The 19,288-nt window shown below is 49.4% G+C and overlaps 1 protein-coding gene across 1 annotated transcript in view; it reads right to left on the minus strand.

Moving 5' to 3' along the window:
• Positions 1 to 896: 896 nt before the first annotated feature.
• LOC122735547 (laminin subunit beta-1-like) overlaps positions 897 to 19,288 on the minus strand; it is a 35,014-nt gene continuing 16,622 nt past the window's right edge. Inside the window, 14 exon segments of the mRNA XM_043977167.1 lie at positions 897 to 1,105; positions 1,963 to 2,119; positions 2,467 to 2,640; positions 10,305 to 10,446; positions 11,482 to 11,671; positions 12,607 to 12,745; positions 12,899 to 13,066; positions 13,421 to 13,662; positions 13,748 to 13,917; positions 14,083 to 14,455; positions 14,817 to 14,913; positions 17,359 to 17,579; positions 17,928 to 18,114; positions 18,116 to 18,168. Of these exon segments, the coding sequence (XP_043833102.1) occupies positions 972 to 1,105; positions 1,963 to 2,119; positions 2,467 to 2,640; positions 10,305 to 10,446; positions 11,482 to 11,671; positions 12,607 to 12,745; positions 12,899 to 13,066; positions 13,421 to 13,662; positions 13,748 to 13,917; positions 14,083 to 14,455; positions 14,817 to 14,913; positions 17,359 to 17,579; positions 17,928 to 18,114; positions 18,116 to 18,168 (2,447 nt within the window). The 3' untranslated portion in view covers positions 897 to 971.

Below are 19,288 nucleotides of genomic sequence, written 5' to 3' on the forward strand. Positions count from 1 at the left end.
GGAAGGAGAGCTAGGGATAAATACAAAGACCTAAAGGAAAAGACACCCGTTCTCTTCCAGGAGGTGGTGGTGGCGGCCAAGGAAGCCCTGGGGATTGTTTAAGGGCCCCCCGAATGACCAGAAGCCCAGAGTGGGTGGGTGGGGTTTTGGGAAGGTGGGTGTCCTGATGTCTCAGACCACCCACTTCTCAATCTCAGGCCGAGGCTGCTTCTCCTTCCCTGGGATGGGGACTCTAGAGCCTAGGGAGGGCATCATTTCCATTTTGCGCCGCCACGATGCTGCCTCAGTTTCCCAGATGGTGGAATGGGTGCAGCAATCAAGATTAGCGGTCAAAGAACCATAGAAATAGCAGGGTCAGTAGGCGCCCTGACGGCGACATCTGCACCTGGAATCCAGGGCCCAGCGATTCGCTGGGCCCGGCCCGCTGTCCGCCTGATCCGCTCCGGACTTTGTGGCGGACCAGGCGCGCGCAGCCTCAGCACCGGCGGCGAGGGTCCCGGAATGCGCGAGCCCGGAGCGCGCGGGAGGGCGCGCCCCGCCCTGTCCCCCGGGGGGCTCCGGAGGCGGGGCTTGGGGAGGGCAGGGGAGGGACCGGGTGAGGTTCAAGGGTAGGACCGAGAAGTTCGGCCGCTTTCCGGCAAGTTTAAGTGACGAGCAGGGCAGGAGGGACAGGGGATGGAGGAGGCTGCAGATCCTCGGAGGGACAGGGGGCCATTGTCCCTCCGTAAAGGGCGGGGTGGGGGAAGTCTTGGGAGATGGGGGCCAGGGTCCCTCTGCGGGGGAAAGGGGGGCTCTTGGGGGAATGGCTGTCGGACCTATGCAGGGGGAGAGTCTTTGGGGATCATTGTTGTACTTCTGGGGAGAGCCAGTGGCGGGGGGGGGGGGGGGAGCGGGTCTGTATCCTAAGACTCTGGGACTTTTTCTGGGGGGCGGGGAAGGGGGGGGTCTTCGTTTTACTGGGGGTCGCTGGATCAGCAGGTGGCATGGGCACTGGCGTCCTGCCTCAGCTGCTCCAGCAGCCCCAAGGCTCTGCCCTCCAGGGCCCGCAGCTCAGCTGCCTTCTCTCCAAGTGCCTGCTCATTCCTGGCAAAGCGTTTCTCCAGCCCTGCCGAATCCAACACTCAGCCAGGACAGGGCCCCAGGCACCACCCAAGACAGACCCCCAAACCTCAGGAACCCTTGAGATCCCCAGACACCCAAAGCCCTCTAGAATTCCAATCTCCAGGACCCCTAAACATTCAGAGATTCCCCCAACACTCAAGGTCCTCTGGAATCTCCCAACATTCAGGGCCCCCCAAACCCAAGGCCATTGAGAACCTCCCCACTCCAAAACACTTAGAGCCCCTTGAAATCTGCAAGTGTCCAGGGCTCCAAAAGGTACCCAGTACTCATAAACCCAAATATTAGGGGCCTCTAAAAATCCCATGCACCTGTACATCTTGAGTTTCACCAACAGCAAAGGCCTGAACACTCTGTGGGCTCTCTGTGACCCACAAATACCTGGGCTTCTCATCTGAAGATTAGTAAGACTCCCAAACATTCAAGACCCCCTGAAAACCCCAAATACCTGTTGTCCAAAGCTCCCCAATATTCAGAGAACCCTAAAATAACCCTTGCTTAGAAGCCCCTGTACTTGGGACTTTCCTATGATCTTCCCCAACCACTCTGGTCTTCCAAAAAAACTTCCAACATTCATGGCCCCTGGGGGGGGCCCTTAGTATCTAGCACACCCCTGAGAATGAGGATCCCCAAATTTCCAGTACCTCAGAAACCCTCTGATACTGTTTTCTGAATCCTTTAAATATACATGAGGTTTCCCTGAGAAACCTGCCCCAAACAGTCAGGGTCCCAGAAACTGAGCTTTCTGGGACTCCTTCAGTCCCCCAAACTCCCAAGGCTCCCCTGAAATCCTCAGGCCCTCAGGATCCTACCAGGTACATCCCTCCCTGCCCCCAGCCTCACCCTCTAGGCGATTCCAGCTCCTGCTGGCTTTCTTCAGCAGCTCCCTGGCTTCTGCCTGAATTCGCTGCAAACGATCTCTGGCTCCATTCACCCCGTCCCCAAGACCATGGATCCCAGACTGCAGCTCTGAGAACTGTAGCTTGGCTGTCTGCAGCTCCTGGGGGCAGCGGGAACCAGGGTGGGAAGAAGGAGGTGAGGACAGGAAATGACCTTGGAACACCACCCCCTTCTCCCCCACATTCAGCCGTCACCACCCACCTGGCAATCAGATCAGTTCCCACCCTAGGACTCTGTTCCCCAATCCCCCTACCCGACTTGGGAACTTTCACCCTAGGCCTCCCTCTCCCTCTCCTAGGACTCAGAAGACTGAGGCCTTTGCACCCTAGGACAACCTCCTTTCCATTCCTGGAACATCCTGCTACCCTGATATTGTCTAGGGCAGTACCCTTGTTTCCCAGGACACAGGATCCTGCAAACCTCAGTCATGACCAGGCTCCATCTCACCTTGCCCAAGTTTGCAGCTGTGTCTGATGCCTGTTTTGCCTGCTCCTGGGCCTCCTTCAACTGTAGTTTATTTTCTGACACCTGAGCCTGCAGAGCATCTGCTGCCCCCAGGAGCTGGTCAAGGGTGGAACCTACATCCAGATCATGGGCAGCCTGAACCAGCCCTAATGCCATCTGTGTTCAGGGCCCAATGAAGAGATGGGGAGAACAGGAGAGTGGGGTTAGGGCAGAAGAAAAGGGGTTTGTTTGGGGTTTTGGGGGGGGAAAGGGGGAGTCTGAGCTTAGAAGTCCCAAAGGGTATTAGAAGAGTTTCAGGATTTGGGAGCTCAAAGGAGACATTGAGGAAGTTTTCCAATGATTTGAGTTTCAGATGTTAGGGAAGTTTTCTGGGTTGTCAGGAGTCCAAGGGTGTATTTGGGGATGGATAAAGATAGAGACCTTGGGGAATGTGGTTCCTAGGATTTCAACAGACCCAAAGACAAAAATGAGGGAAGAATCGAGTTGGGGAACAAAATAGACATGAGTTTTCTGAATGTGTTAGAAGTCCTATTTAAGTAGGACCAGAGGGTGCTGGGAGACATTGGGTGCATGTCTGGATACAAAGGCTATTGAGGGAAGTTAAGGAAGGTTCCCTGGGGTGCTGGGAGATCCTAGAGATGTTGGGGAAGGCTTTAAGGAATGTTGAGGGACACTGAACATTGGCGAAATTTCAAGGTGTTTTAGTGTGTAAGCATTGAAGGACATTTCTTAGAGTGTTGGGGGAATGTTGACAAGGAGGATCAGGGGACAGCAAAGGATTTTTGAGCAGTGTTAGGGATCATAGGAAGCCCAGAACTTTAGAGTTGGAAGGGACCCCAGCAGTGATCTACTGCAAAATACACTTGTGAAAGAATGCCCACAACAAACCACTGGAAAAGGGACCATCCAGCCTTTACAAGAAGTCGGGGATGGTTCCAGAAACTACTGTTGTCAGGAAGTTTTTCCTAACATAAATTATATAACTCCTTTTGCATCTTCCACCCATTGCTCCTGGCTCTGCCCTCTGGGGCCAAACAGCATCCTTGAAGACAGATAGCTATCAATCAATCTTCTTTTCCACATGTCTAATTCATTTAACCATCCTGGCTGCTGTTCTCCAAATGCACTCCACCTTATCAATGTCCTTCCTAAAATGCATTAGTGAGAAATGGACACAACCCGGAGACGTGGTCTGAACAGGTTCAGAATACAGTGGGACCAGGACCTTCTTGGCTCCTTGGAGCTGTGCATCTTAATATGGCCCATGATTCTATTAGTAGCATATTTAATTGCCACATCATTCTATAAGTTCATGTGGAGCCTGCAGCCCACCAAAACCCACAGACCCTTTTCAGACAAACTACTTACTACCTAAACACTCTTGTGTCTTATAGCTGTGAAGTCAATTTCTTGAACCCAAATGTGAGACTTCACATTTATCCCTATTAAATGTCACCCTATTAGATTCCAGCAAATGTCCTAGTCAGTCAAGCTCCTTTGCATCTTGATTCTCTTCTACAATGTGTGTTAGCCAACCCTCCCAGCTGTGTCATCTTTGAGCTTGATAAATATGCTATTTATGTCTTGATCCAAATTCTCAGAGAAAAACATGAGGCCAAGCACAGCTTGGTGGGCTCTCTCTCCCCGAGAGACCTCCTTCCAAGCTGACAATGAACCCTTAACAAATACTCTCTGTGTCCCAACATTTAATGAGTTCCAAATTCATTTGGGGACATTGCCTCACACACATAATTCTACATCTTTTCTTCAATACCATAAGCTCTTTTATTTTTAAAAGACTTTGCTGAAATCTTGATAAACTTTATCCATTACATTCTCCTACTCTATCAGTTTAGTATCCTGTCAAAAAAGAAAATAATCCTGGTTTGGCCTGGCCTACAGAATCCTGATGAAGCCAGACTGATTCTCAGATCACCTCTCCCTTATCTAGATTTTCATTAACTGTATCTTTAATAATACATTCTAGAATTTTTCCAGGAATTAATGTCAAATTCACTGGCCTATAGTTTGCATTCTCCATTCTCTTTCCTTTGCAAAAATCTGGACCTTTGCCCTTACCCAGTCCTACCTTTCTTCTCTCACACCTTCCCCTCCCTCCACATTCTGAACTGGACTTGGCCTCTGAGAAAATTGAGGTCATTTGACTTAATTTGAGCCAAGACTTCCTTCTTTCTCCCATATGATTCATCTCAAAATTCCTTTATATCACCCCCACCTCCTTCTCTCTCTCCCTCCCTCTCCGACTGTCTCCCAGTCTGGGACAAAGAAGTGGCCTTTCTTGCAAAGTCCAACCCCCTTAACATGTGCCTTTGATCCCATTCTCTCCTGTCTTCTTTGACCCCCTCAATGATCTCCCCTTTCTCTCTCATCTTCAATCTCTCTATAGCTAGTGGTTCCTTCTCTACTGCCTTCAAACATGCCCAAGTCTCCCCACCTTAAAAAACAAAAACTTTCAATAAACCCAACCATTCCCTCAAGATACTGTGCTATCTCTTCTCCCTTTTCCAGACAAACTCCTAGAAAAAGCTGTCCACATTCATTACCTTTACATCCTCTCGGCTCACTTCTTTGCAGTATGGTTTCTGACCCCACTCATCACTCAGCTGAAATCACTCCCTCCAGAGCTACCCATGACTTCAATGTTTTTTTCTCAGCCCTCATCCTTTTTGCTCTCCCTGCTGCATTCAAGACTGCTGATCGCTCTCTATTCCTGGAGATTTTCTCCTTGTTTTCCCATCTGTCTGATCACTGATTCCTTCTAAGCCTCCACTGTTTCAATATTCCCTTCACTCCCTGAACTGGGCATGTTCTCCAAGTCTTTGTCCTGAGTCCTCTTCTCTCTCTTTCTGAGTGAACTTATCATTTCCCATGAATTCAATTATCATCTTTAAGCGGAAGATTCACAAATCTATATATTCAATCCAAATCTCTACCCTGAACTGCAGTTTCCAATCAGCAACTGTAAATGAACATTTCAACCTGAACATCTCAAAATTCAACATGTACCAAACAGAATTCATTCTCTTTCCCTATTTCTTTCTTTCTTTCTTTTTTTTTTTTGTGGGGCAATGAGGGTTAAGTGAATTGCCCAGGGTCATACAGCTAGTACGTGTCAAGTGTTTGAGGCCAGATTTGAACTCAGGTCCTCCTGAATCCAGGGCTGGTACTTTATCCACTTCGCCACCTAACTGCCCCCCTCTTTCCCTATTTCTACTTATTGAAGGCAATCTCCTAGGTTGAAACAGCATTAACCTTGACTCCTCACCCTCCTTTACCTTACTTATCAAATCAGTTGCCAAATCTTATTCCTACTTCCCCAACATCTCGTGCATCCAACCTTTTCCCATACCACCATTGTAGTTCAGGACTTCATGGCCTTGACCAAACTATGCTAACAGCCTCCTCGTTGATCTCCCTGCCTCAAGTCTTTCACCACTTCAGTCTATTCTCCAAACAGCTGCCAAAGACATTTTCCTTAAGCACAATTTTCATCATTTTATTCCCCTACTTAATAAATGCCAGTGGCTCCCTATTGCCTCTAGGATCAAATATAGATTCTTCTTTGGCTTTTTAAAAACCCTTCTTCACAACCCAGCCCTAAGCCAACTGTGCAGCTTCATCATATTCCCCTTCTCACACCCTGTCATCTAGAAGGCCAACTGGTTTTCTTTCTGCTCCTCACAGATGGTATTCCATCTCCTGTCTCTGTGCCTTTGCATCTTCCATGCCTCTTCCCTTCCATCTTATTACAATCTGTCTTCCTTCAAGACAGTGGGAATACCACCTTCTATGTGAAACCTTCTCCAACCCATCCCCCACAAGTGCTAGTGCCCTCCCTCCTGAACTCCCCAGTCTTGCTTCTGTGCATGTTTGTACATACGTCTATGTGCTGTCTGTGCCACAGTGGAATGTAAGCTCCTTAAGCAGGTATTTATTCTTCGAATTTCAGCACCTTGAAGCACCATGAAGATGCTCCATCAGTACTTGCGGCAGCTATCTCCTTACTTAGCCTGATTATCCACTACCCATCAGCCATCTTTCGTCCTTTCCAGTCCAAAGGCGATAAAAGTTGAGCACCTTTGGGGGCAGCTAGGTGGTGCAGTGGATAAAGTACTGGCCCTGGGGTCAAGAGGACTTGAGTTCAAATCCAGACTCAGACACTTAACACTAGCTGTGTGATCCTGGGCAAGTCACTTAACCCCTACTGCCTCACCAAAATGAAATTTAAAAAAGAATTGAGCATCTTGGCTTTCTCTCAGGGATCAGCTATCATTCCATCCCCAGCCCCTAAAGTTCTTTCCCTTCTTTGATCTCACTTTCCCCCAGTAAAGCTTTAAAAATCCATCCCTCTTTCATTTAGTCTTTTTTTTTTTTTAGTGAGGCAATTGGGGTTAAGTGACTTGCCCAGGGTCACACAGCTAGTAAGTGTTAAGTGTCTGAGGCCAGATTTGAACTCAGGTACTCCTGACTCCAGGGCTGGTGCTCTATCCACTGCGCCACCTAGTTGCCCCCTCATTTAGTCTTTATCTTTCATTCTGAGCTTCCGCTCACCTGACACCATTTTTATAGAACTCTGCTGGGTTTGTCTTGATCCTGTTACCTTACAAGGCCTATTATTCTTGCTTCTGTTTTCTATACTTCTTTCTTGAAAACCCAAGTTGGGCAGTGAGTTCTCTGTGCATCTTACTTTTGTTCTCTTCTGCTACCCTTTGACCTCCTCATCAGAACTGTTTCCCTTTGTTTTCAGTATTTCATTCTTGAGTCTCCCATTCCTCCTAGGCTGACTTCTAGGGTAGAATTTAACTTTAATTCATGGAATGCTACCTATCCTTCCTCTAAATCCTTTGAGATCTGCTTTCTGAAAAACTAGGAAGCGTGTCAGATGATGCCCAACCTCTTCAATCACAAACTTGAAGAGGAAGTGGTTTCTCCCCTCCCCATTCCCCTCCAAGATTCTCATCATTTACACTTTAGGAACCAGTTGTTCCTTTGTAATTGAGAATTAGAACCAGAAGTTATTTCCCCCCTCCCCCCCCCCCACTTCTTGGTTCCTCCACCGATTGAAGGGTGGAAATATCAAGAAGGTGAGTCAAGAAATTACTGACTACTCTGCTTTAGGGAGAGTTCCTGCCGAAAGCTGGACAGATGACTCCCCCCTCCACCACTACCACTGCCCTTACAATTTCCTGCTTCATTTCCAGGGCGGTGATCTGTTTCCTGAACATGCCCATGTCATCTGTAGTGTGCACCCATGCCAAAATCCTCTGGCTCCTGGACAGCCACACAGGACAGAATGTCTTCTTAATATACAATACTACTGGGGGCAGCTAGGTGTTGTTGTGGATAAAGCACTGGCCCTGGAGTCAGGAGTACCTGAGTTCAAATCCAGCCTCAGACACTTGACACTTACTAGCTATGTGACCCTGGGCAAGTCACTTAAACCTCATTGCCCCATAAATCAATCAACCAATCAATCAATATACAGTGCTACTCCATCACAGTTTTACCTAGCTTGGCTGTTTTTCCCCCTATAAGGGATACCAATCCAGAATCATTTTTCAGTCACGGACCAAGTCTCAATGAGAAGTAGGAGGTCAAATTTGTCTTCTTGTGTTACAACCTCTAGTTTAATTTTGCCTGTTGTTGACATTCTGAGCATGTGTCACCTGAGGATATGAGATTTACTACCGGCTCCTCTCTAGGATTCTGTCATCTGTAGATCCTAGGATATCTCAAACTGCTATTTTCCTACAATGTAGGTACTCTCTATGGTCTTGAATATATACCAGCAATTTGTCCCCCTCTTCCATTATTTTTAATTTCAAGCCCTTCTGATTATATTTGCCTGACACAAGGCAAATGCATTCTTTGTTTTTGTTTTGTTTTGTTTGTGGGGCAATGAGGGTTAAGTGACTTGCCCAGAGTCACACAGCTAGTAAGTGTCAAGCATCTGAGGTCAGATTTGAACTCAGGTCCTCCTGAATCCAGGGCCAGTGTTTTATCCAATGTACCATCTAGCTTCCCCTGGCAAACGCATTCTTACCCACCTTTGTTAGGTGTGCTCCATCCCTGTCCAGAGGTCTGTTGTTCCTCTATTTTAAGACATGGCTGAGAATTCAAAATCCCATTCTCAAACATCATTTTCTTAGCTGTTTTTCTCTCTTGCCTCCTTTGCCTTCAGAGGGTAGCAGTGATGAAAATACCACCTGGGTCCCTTTGATCTCCAGTTTCTTACCCGAGACTTTATCATCTTTGGCAATACTTTATAGGTTCCTTCTGGCAATATTATTTGCGCCCATATGAATCACCAGAAATAGATATTAGTCATATGTTATGACAAGCCATGGGAGGTTCTCAGTCATGCACGGAATGCATGGGCTGCCAAGAAAATAACAGGCCTCTCTCTAACTGTTATCACACTGACAGCTAGCTGTCTGGGGACTCTCAGCAAGGAGTCACCCATCACCACTCTTGTTTTCCTCTGACCCTTACTGCATGCCTTCCCACCTGACAGCACCCCAAGTGGATAGTCAGCTGCTTCCTCCACAAAGTAGGCTCTTCCAGTTCTTCTACAGGAGCCTCAAATTTATTTTTTATTCTAAGTCTACCAAGAGTTTGCCTTCCCTTCCCTTCCTATGTGAGATTTTTCTCCTTTCCAAATCCTGATTCAGGTTGGGTTTCAGTTCTACCCCCTCAGACACTCTTTTTACCTTTTCCCCTACGTTGAAGTCCTGCTTCTATTGTTTTAGAAGGGAACACTGGGGACTTTGGGAAAGTGGGAGGGATCCAGAGGTCATTGGGGGACAAGGGCATAAGGGACACTGAAATGTATTTAGGGACATTAGGATAAGTTTAAAGAGTTGGGAGGACATTGGAAAGGTTTGTGTGATTGAGGCCATGAGACCCTGGGATTTAAAAAATTGGGATTATTTTGAGGGATGCTGTAGGTTTCTTGCATTACTAGGGAACACAGGAAAAGGTTACGAGTGTTGGGGTGCAGTGAATGCTAAGGGATTTTAAGGGTGTTGGGGGACACAGAGAATGTTGGAAAAATTAAGGAGTGTTGGGGAACATAAGGTTCAGTGAGGGAGGCCTGAGGAGTGTTGGGGGCACATATATGACACATATAAAGGAAAGGAAGAGTTTCTGGAGTGTTAGGGGCATATGGGACTTTGGGGAATGTTTTCCTAGACCCTAGCTTCTTAAACTATGGGTCGAGACCCCATATGGGGTCACGTAACTAAATGTGGGGGGGTCAAAAAAATTTGGCAACAGCAAAAGGTTATGGGGCAGCTAGGTGGCGCAGTGGATAAAGCACTGGCCCTGGATTCAGGAGTACCTGAGTTCAAATCTGGCCTCAGACACTTGACACTTACTAGCTATGTGACCCTGGGCAAGTCACTTAACCCTCATTGCCTCACAAAAAAAATTTTTTTTAAAGGTTATGTAGGGGCAGCTAGGTGGCGCAGTGGATAGAGAACTGGCCCTGGATTCAGGAGGACCTGAGTTCAAATCTGGCCTCAGATCCTTGGCACTTACTAGCTGTGTGACCCTGGGCAAGTCACTTAACCCCAATTGCCCCGCCAAAAAAAAAAAAAAGGTTATATTCACTTATTTTATATACCTATAAACCTGGGGTCGCATACAAATTTCTTGGGCAAAAAGGGGTCACAAGTAGAAAGAGTTTAAGAAGCCCTGTCCTAAACCACTGACAGGTGCCGAATGCTGGGAGTATCTGAGGGGAAATCTGGGAAATTTGGGGCCTGTGGGAGAGGAGCGGGAACACCCTGGAATCTTACCTCCTGTGTCTGGACCTCCAGGCCCCTCAGCGCCTGCTTTGTTTTCCGAAGCTCTCTCTCCACTCTCCCTACGTTGTTCTGGGCCTCAGCTAGAGCTCCCCGGGTCTTCGCTACGTTGTCCTGGGTTTTGTCTGCACCCTCTCTGTGGGCACAGGGAAGGTCAACTGACCCTGTCCCAACCCTGAGCGCTCAATGGCCCCAGGGAGGGCCGAGTCAGCAATGCATAGAGTGTGACACGTAATGGACGGCGTGCTGGATTTCATGTCTCATGATAAATGGGATCATCTCCGCCATGTTGTGGGTGACCCTGGGCAAGTCTTCTCTCCTTCACATCTCACTGTTCTCTGGGAGGAGGGGTTTGGAGAAGGTAAAGGTGCCTTCAAGTTCTCTGTTTCCAGTGCTCCTGACCAGTGTCTAAGGTTCTATGGAGTCCTAACACACAGGTTCAAGTCCTGGCTGCAATATAAACTCCTGTTTGACAGCTAAAACCATGCACCATCTGCCTCCTTTCTCTTCCTCCCTCCCAGTGACTAGCTGCCTCTTCACTGGCTGGTTGACCCCATGCCCGGGAGGCTCTCCTTGCTCACTCCTGCCTAAAGGCTTCCCGCCAGGCCCAAACTCATTCTACCTCCTCCTACCCCTGGCCGTGTCTTCTCCTCTGTTTTTGTTTGGTTTTGGTTTTGGGGGTTTTTTTTGGGGGGGGATGAGGCAATGAGGGTTAAGTGACTTGCCCAGGGTCACACAGCTAGTAAGTGTCAAGTGTCTGAGGACAGATTTGAACTCAGGTCGTCCTGAATCCAGGGCTGGTGCTTTATCTACTGCTCCACCTAGCTGCCCCTCTGTGTCTTCTCCTCTGAGATTACCTTCTATGGGTTCTGTCTCCATCTGTAAGACACAGCTGTCTGCATGGTATCTCCCCTGTTGGAGGGGAAGCATCCTGAGGGCAGGGACCATGGTCTTCCATCTCTTTGTATCTCTAGCACAGGCCGGCACCCCAGCACACACTGGAAAAAACACTCCCTAACTGGATGCTGGCCCTGCCATGCACTTTGCTGTGGGACCTTGGACAAGTCATGTAACCCTTCCTAGCCTCAGTCTCCTCCTCTGTGAGAAGAGAGGATCTCTCAGTTCCTGACTAGGGGCACATTCTACAGCCCAGGAGGCCCCAGCTCCTTACCTGGCCCACTGCGCTTGCTGAAGGAGGCCCTGGGCTGAAGGCAGAGCCCAGTCCAGACTGTCTGGAAGCTGGAGGGCACCATGGATCTCCTCTAGCAGCTGTTGGACAGCTCTCTGGCCCCCCTGGGGCAGGGGAATATTCAGGACCCTCTGGGCCACCAGCTCCACACTCTCAGGATCAGCCCCTTCATCTGGAGGGAAGACAAGGGACTGATGTCAGGACTATGGAAGTGGATCCTGATTCTTAAATTTCACTGGGACAGGAAGAAAGAAGGAAGGGGAGAAGGGAACAAGCATTTTTAAGCACCTACTATGTGCTAGGCAGTGTGCTGAGCACTTTACAAATATCTCATCTGATCCTCACAACAACCTGTAGCTAGGTAATGTTATAAACCTCCTTTTACAGTTGAGGAAACCGAGGCAAACAAAGGTGAAGTTACTCGCCAAGGATCTCACAGTATCTGAGGCTGGATTTGAACTCAGGGCTTCCTGACTCCAGGCCCAGTGCCCTGGGCTAGTGCCCATAGTTGGTGTCCTCTAGTTGGCTAGAAAAATAAGATTAGCAAAAATTCCCATTTCTAAAGGGCTCTAAGATTTACAAAACACTTTCTTCAGAATAAAGATCTTTAAGGCCTTTCTAGAGCTAAATCCCATGACCTAACCCTGAGAGTAGGTGGCATATTATAACCATTTAACAGACAAGAAAACTGAGACTCAAAAGAAGGAAATCAACTTATTTGAGGTCATATGGCCACCTAGGATGGAGGACAGGATCCAAATCTAGGACTTCTTAACCCAACTAGTGTTCTTTTTAGTTTGGACCCCCCAGGCTTGACTGTGCTTTACCTGGGTGGGGGAAGTCTATACCTGCATGGGGACAAGGAGACCCCCCCCCCCATTGTGACCCTGGCACAGACTCTTAACTTCCTGGGGGCCCTTGATAAGACCCTGCCTTGTCAACCTCACTCTTGACCTAGACTCTGCCTGAACCTAGATCACAGGGAGAGGGCCCCAGCCCCACCACTGCTGAGCCCCTGAGTTCAGAACTCTTCACAGGCCCCGCTTAGGGGGGTCTGACTGGAGGGGAGGAGGATCATTATCTTATTCCCCTCGCCCTTGGCCGCACCTGTAAGGAAGGCCCGGATCCTCTGGATGGTGGCCAAGATGGGAGCAGCACTAGCCCCATGCCACGTGGCTTGAGCTCGGCTCAGTGTTTCCTCAGCCTGTGAGTGGGCAGCCTCGGCCGTGGTCCCAACCCGTTGCAGCTGGGGAGGTGGCATGACTTAGTGGGGCTGGTGCTTCTTAACTGTCTTGGCCTTCCCCCCTTCCCTTGAAAATCTCACCCAAGTGCCCTCTTCCCATGCTTCTAACACCAGCCCCGCCTCCACCCCCCCACCCCCAGGGTGGCTCCTCCTTACCCGACGACGCAGCCGCCCCAGTCTGCTACCTGAGGCACCCAAAGCATGGGATGTGTTGTGAGCAGTCGCCAGTGCCCACAGGGAAGTGGGCAGCGCTCCAGAACAGGAGGCTGGCCCACAGTGGGAGAGAGCGCAGGCCCTCCCCATGCCCCAATGCCTGCCACATACCTGCAATACATACAATGGGCCCAAAGAAATATCAGAGATTCCTGACCCCCAATCACAGAACTCTGCTGCCCAGAACATCTGGATTATAAGGGGCTGGAAAGGCTACCTAGTCTAACTCAGTAATTTTATGAAGAAGGAAGCTGAGGCTATAAGAGGTAGCAGGAGGAAAACCTACCCAAACTCACAGAGGTGGGAAGGAAGAGACTCTAAATTCAGGTTCGTCCAAACCAGAAGCCCTGTCTAGGATGTCTGAGTCCGCCAGAGATCTCCTTACCCATGAAATCTCTCCTAACACCACAGCCCCTCACCCCAAGCCTCAAATGTCCTCATCCTTCCTGTCCCAAAGGCTCTGACCTTGATCTGGGCCAGGCTGGGGCTCAGGGCCCAGGAGGCATTCACAAGTCCCCTGAGCTGGTCGCCCCAAGCAGCTGCCCTGAAGGGAAGCTTCGTTTCCCGCAGCAGCCCCTCTGTTCTGCATCGGACATTGTGGGCTTGACTCAGGGCACTCTCTGTGTCTGTCAGGGTACTTGTGGCTATGACACCCAACTCGGCCTCCTGGGAGATCAGAGCAGCCCTAGAGACCAGGGAAGCTGCATCTGTGGAAAAAAGGTCAGCAGGTAAGGAGCAGCCTCCTTCCCAACAGTCCCCCAGAAGTGTCACTAGCACCACTTTGGGCCATACCCTGGGCTCCCCCTGCAGCCTCCTTGAGCTGGGCGGTCAAGCGGTTGAGGTGTTCTACTTCTTGAGTCAGCTGGCCTATGCGGGTGTGCTGAGCTCCAGCCCAGGGACCACTCACACTCACACTCTGCTCCACCACTCGAAGCGCCCAACCCACCACTGACACCTGCCTCCTATAAAGAAGAAAGCAAAACACTCAGGGAGGACTCCGACAGGCTAACCCTGGATAGCAGAAGCTGGAAATCGCATCTCAGGCCTTCTCCCTGATTCTCCAGGTCCTGTCAGACCCTAAGATTCTACCCACCCCTCTCCAAGCCCCTGGAGTTCCTTGGTCTTGCCTGAGTCCATCCCGCTGTTGCACGAGCTGCTGCAAGGGCCCCACCAGGGGGTGGGCGGACACCAGGACTCCCTGGACCTGCCCCATGGCTGCCTCCAGGGCCAGCAGCCGCCCCCCACTGCCCTGGTCAGTAGCCGCCTCACTCAAGGCATCCCTGCCCTGAGCCAATGTGGCCAGCCGCTGCTGTAGGGCACCCAGTCGTTCGTCCCAGTGAGAGAAGCAGGTTGGGCAGGGACGGCAGTGAGGGAAAGTGCCCTGGGAACCCCGAGCACAGGCCTTGCACTGAGGGCCTGAGATGCCATCTCGACATGAGCAGGCCCCTGTCCTAGGGTGGCAATGCAGAGAGACTGAGCCCTGAGGGTCACAGGCACAGGCTGGGGAAAAACAAAGGAGTTGAGATCAGCACAGGGGATGGATTTCCCTGGTCCCTAAAGAGATGCAACCCCTCCCCACCACACTGTTTTTTCTTAGGCAAGCCGCTTAGCTGACACTCCCCAATTAAAAACTGGTCCCCACAGGATGGAAGGCACCTTGGAGACCCATCTGGTCCAACCCCCTTGTTTTACAGATAAGGTAAAAGACTCAGAAGGGAAGTGAGCTGTCTAAGGCCATACAGCTAGCCAATACAAGGAAAGGGTCTAACAGCCCCATGTCCTTTAATTGCTAAACCCGGATGCTCTTCCCCCATACTGAGCTGCCGCCACAACCGCCCCCCTCAGGCACTCTAGGCCTCACCTCTGCACTCCTTCTCTGGGTCCCCCCAGTACCCTTCCTGGCACTGGGAGCAGGTACGTCCCCCAAATCCTTCCTGGCACGGGCACTGACCAGTGACCTGTGGGGACACGAGACCAATAGGAGGCCCTTTACTGGGGGCTCTTGGAAGGACACAGACACAGCCCACATACACAAAGGCTCTCCATCAGTCTTTCTATCATTCTCTGTAACTCCCTTCTCTTGGAAAAGGCTGAGCCTTCCCCAGTCCACCCTCCTTCCCCCAACTTAAGTCATCTCCACCCACCCATCTCCTCCAGGACCTGAGCCCATAGATCATCCCCTCAGTCACATACACCTTCAACCTTTCCCTCGCTATTGGCTCCTTCATCTCTGCCTACTGATATGTTTACGTCTCAATCCAGCCTTTCCTTGGTTCAAATCCTGGCCCTGCTACAAACCATGTCAATCACTTCCCCTCTCTGGGTCTCACCACCCTTCTCGGTAAAATTAGAAGATTAAATGACTGCCAAGGCCCTTTCCTGATCTAAATCCTATGAACTTGTGATCCCAGCATCCTAGAACTTTAGAGATGAAAAGAACCTTAGCAGCCTTCTCATCTACCCCATCCAGTGCCCACTATAACATATGATATATGTAGAAATATACATATGATATATTACATATGTGGTTTGACATGCTATTCTATTATATAGCATATATTTTATGTATTTACATAAAACATATAGTCTATATATTCATTTATATAGCAATCACTATGTGTCAAGCATAATACTAAGCACTTTATAATGACTATCTCATTTGAGCCTTACAACAAGCCAGTGAGGTAGGTGCTATTATTATCCCCATTTTACAGATGAGGAAACTGAGGCAAACCAGGGGTTAAGTGACTTGCCCAGAGTCACACAGCCAGGAAGTATCTGAAGCTATATTTGGATTTGGGTCCTCCCAACTCTAGGCCTGGCACTCTGTACACTATGGCGCCACCTAGTGGCCTCAATTTGCACAGCATATCTGAGAAGTGAGTGTCCAATCTCTCTGCTTGAAGAAGAACTAAGATGAAGGGGAGCCCATTGTCCCCTGAGGCAGCCCATTCCGCCTCAGGATAGTTTTAATGGTGAAGAAATTCTTCGTGACATCAAATCTAAATGTGTCTCTCTGCCACTTGCACACACTGCTGCTGGACCTGCCCGTGGGGCCAAACCAGTCAGATCCAACCTCTATCCCAGCCACTGTGAGTGTGATTCAGGCAGATCCATCCACTGGCGCTGGTGCCCTGTCCTGTGTGAGAAGTTTTGTGTGTATGCCCGGGCCCTTCCGCAGACTAGCTGGGTGACTATTACACTAAATTGTCTCTAAGGGCCCATTTAGCGCCAACGTTTCAGAAAAAGGGGATAATGCTTTTTTTTTTTTTTTGCACAGCTCACCTAAAAGGGTAGTTGTGAGTAAAGGGAATGTAAGCTCCTTGAGGCCAGAAAGGACCTGAGACTAACAATTACAACCTCTTTTTTTACAGAAGGGGAAACTGAGGCCCAGAAAGGGAAAGTATCTTGGTTATATACAAGCACTAACTGGCCCCAGAGCAAGGGTTGGGCTCCAGATCCTTTGAATGGAGCCGAGGCTCATCTCCACTGCATCACACTGCCTGGAAGTAACCTGTCTTTCATCCCACAGCTGCTGGTGCCAGAGCCAGGACTCGACCCCAGCGTTCTTATTGAACCAGAGCCTAGCTTCTTAAACTGTGGGATGCATAACTGATGTGGGGATAGCAAAAAACAGGCAACAGTAAAGGTTATTTTATGCCTACTTTATATACCTATATACCTGGGATCAAAAAGGGGTCATGAGTGGAAAAAGTTTAAGAAGCCCCAGGCTAGAGCACTCCATGTCCCCCACCAAAACTCTGACACACAGAAGAGCATTTCAGTATCACTATCTTTTTTACAGATGAAGAAACTAAGGCCTGAGGTCAAGTCAACAAGCTTTTCTGAAGGGCCTAGTGTACGCCTCTGTGCTAGGTGCTGGGTCACAGAGTTACTAAGCCCCAATCTGAAACCCAGGCTTCTGACTTCCCAGAGTTCGTGTGTTCTCACTATACTGCCCTTACTCATGCCCACTACTGCCCCTGACTTGCATCCAGAATGTCTTGCTGACTATAATTCTAGGATATTCCTCCATACGCCACCTCCTAGCATTTGAGGCACTCCATGATCAGCTCCTCTGCCTCTTCCTCTGTCCCTTCCGGCTCAGCATTCTGTCTATTCCCAGGCATGCCTGTTCATTCTCCCACATACACAGTCACCCGTAGGCACAGCTGCATGTGCACACACACACACACACACACACACACACACACACACGGACAGCTGTATATACAAGCATGGACCCATACAATCACACACACACACACACACACACACACACACGCAGCCAATCATTCAGACACATCCACAGACACCCAATTATCATCCCCCAGGCAGCCACCCACAAACATTCAATCAAGCAGATGTGCACATACAGTAACAAGCCTGAAATACTGCCTTACCGAGTGACAGGTTAGCTGAACCGAGTGCTGGGTGTGACAAGCACAGGGCTCACAGCCCCGAGGCCCTCCCAGGTTCCAGAACTGGGGGGCACAGCGGTCACAGAGCCGCCCTAGGACATGGGGGCGGCAGGGGCAGTGCCCACTGAGCCTATCACAGAAGCAGATGCCACTTCCGGGCAGGCACCGGGCAGGCACTGTGCCTTGTAGGTCACAGCTACAACCTAGGAGGGAAACAGAGATGAGAAATGTCAAGGCTCAAAGGAGGAACTTGGCCTTGGCCGACGAGGTCAGAGTTGGGGCAGGGACAGAAGGTATGGGCAAGGCAGGCAAGAATGCGTGGCAGGTTGGGGGAAGCTAGGTGGTGCAGTGGATAGAGCACCAGCCCTGTAGTCAGGAGTACCTTAGTTCAAATCCAGCCTCAGACACTTAACACTTACTAGCTGTGTGACCCTGGGCAAGTCACTTAACCCCAATTGCCTCACTAAAAAAAAAAAAAAAGAATACATGGCAGGGGTGGGTGCAGGGGTCCACCATCTTTCTAAGTCTCCCTCCAGTTCAGCCCTACTCACGCCGGCAGCCTCGTGGCCGGAGGGCATTGCCATAGTAGCCAGGCTGGCAGTGTGAACAGTGTGGTCCATGGGTATGGTGTAAACAGCGCTGGCAGTGCCCACTGTGGGGGTCACAGGCCATGGGGTCGCTAGGGTCGATGTTGTTGTTGCACTGGCAGGGTCGGCAAGGTGCCCCCCCCAGTTCCTCCCTCTGGCCACGGGCGCCCAAAGTAGCCAGCAGAGCATCGGTCACAGCGAGGACCTGCAGAGGAAAGAAAACCCATCCCATTAATGCCTATACAGAGCCCCAGGCTCAGCGTGCAAGGCTGGGCTCTGACAACAACAGCTGTGCAACTGTGGACAAGTTACTTAACCATTCTGATGCTGAGACAAATAAGATGAGCTACTTGTATCCTTCCCTCATGGCAATCCTGGGGAGCAGGTATATGGAACATTCTGTAAATCTTAAAAAAACTCCAAGAGAGAAGTGACCCAAGGATATGAGCAAACGAAGCTCAAGAGAAGAACTACAATCTATTAATTCTATTAGTCTATGAATAGGGAAGTTGGCTCCAAATAACTATTAGTTATTCTTTTTATTAAAAAGAAAACAAAAATGAAAACTCTAAGGTTCCTACCTAACACCCAACAATGGCAAAGATGGAAACTGCACACTGGAGGGGTTGTGGGAAGACAGGAATAAGAATATGCTCCTGGTGGAACTGCGAGATGGTCTAATCATTCCGGAAAACAAATTATAATTATGTGAAAAAAGTGACCACACCATTCACATCCCTAACCCAGTGACCCACCACAGGGCACACATGCCAGTGAGGAAGATGGCAGAAAGAAAATCTCTCCAAGTACAAAAATATTAACAGCGGCAGCACTTCTGTGATAACAGAACTAGAAGCAAAGCGGGCTCCCATGGAGAGACAGACAGACAAACTGGGGGGGTGTGAATATAATGTAATACTCTCTCACTGTGAAAAACAAACATGGGGACTAAGAAACGAGGAAAGACCTATGTGAAGCTAATGCTTGGAAAGGTAAGCAGAACCAGGAAAGTGATAAGAATCATGCCTATAGCAATATATACGAAAAGAAAAATGAGACAAAACTGAATATGCTGTCTAATAAAGCCTCAGGAAAAGAATTTCACCTCTCTCCTTTTAGGGGACAAAGGGGACCAGAGGTTTGCAGTGTTGCATATGCTATGAGAGATGGGTGATGTGGTGGGCAATTTTGTTTAACTGCTTTGTTTTTCCCTTTGTCACAAGGGGTGGCTCATTGTGGAAGGGGGAGAAAGGAAGAGGATACATCTGGAAATGACTAGGATGTAAAATAAAAATTCACCAGTAAAACTTTTTTTTAAAACTTCA

The sequence above is a fragment of the Dromiciops gliroides genome, chromosome 1, assembly GCF_019393635.1.
Source record: "Dromiciops gliroides isolate mDroGli1 chromosome 1, mDroGli1.pri, whole genome shotgun sequence".
Lineage (NCBI taxonomy): Eukaryota > Metazoa > Chordata > Mammalia > Microbiotheria > Microbiotheriidae > Dromiciops > Dromiciops gliroides.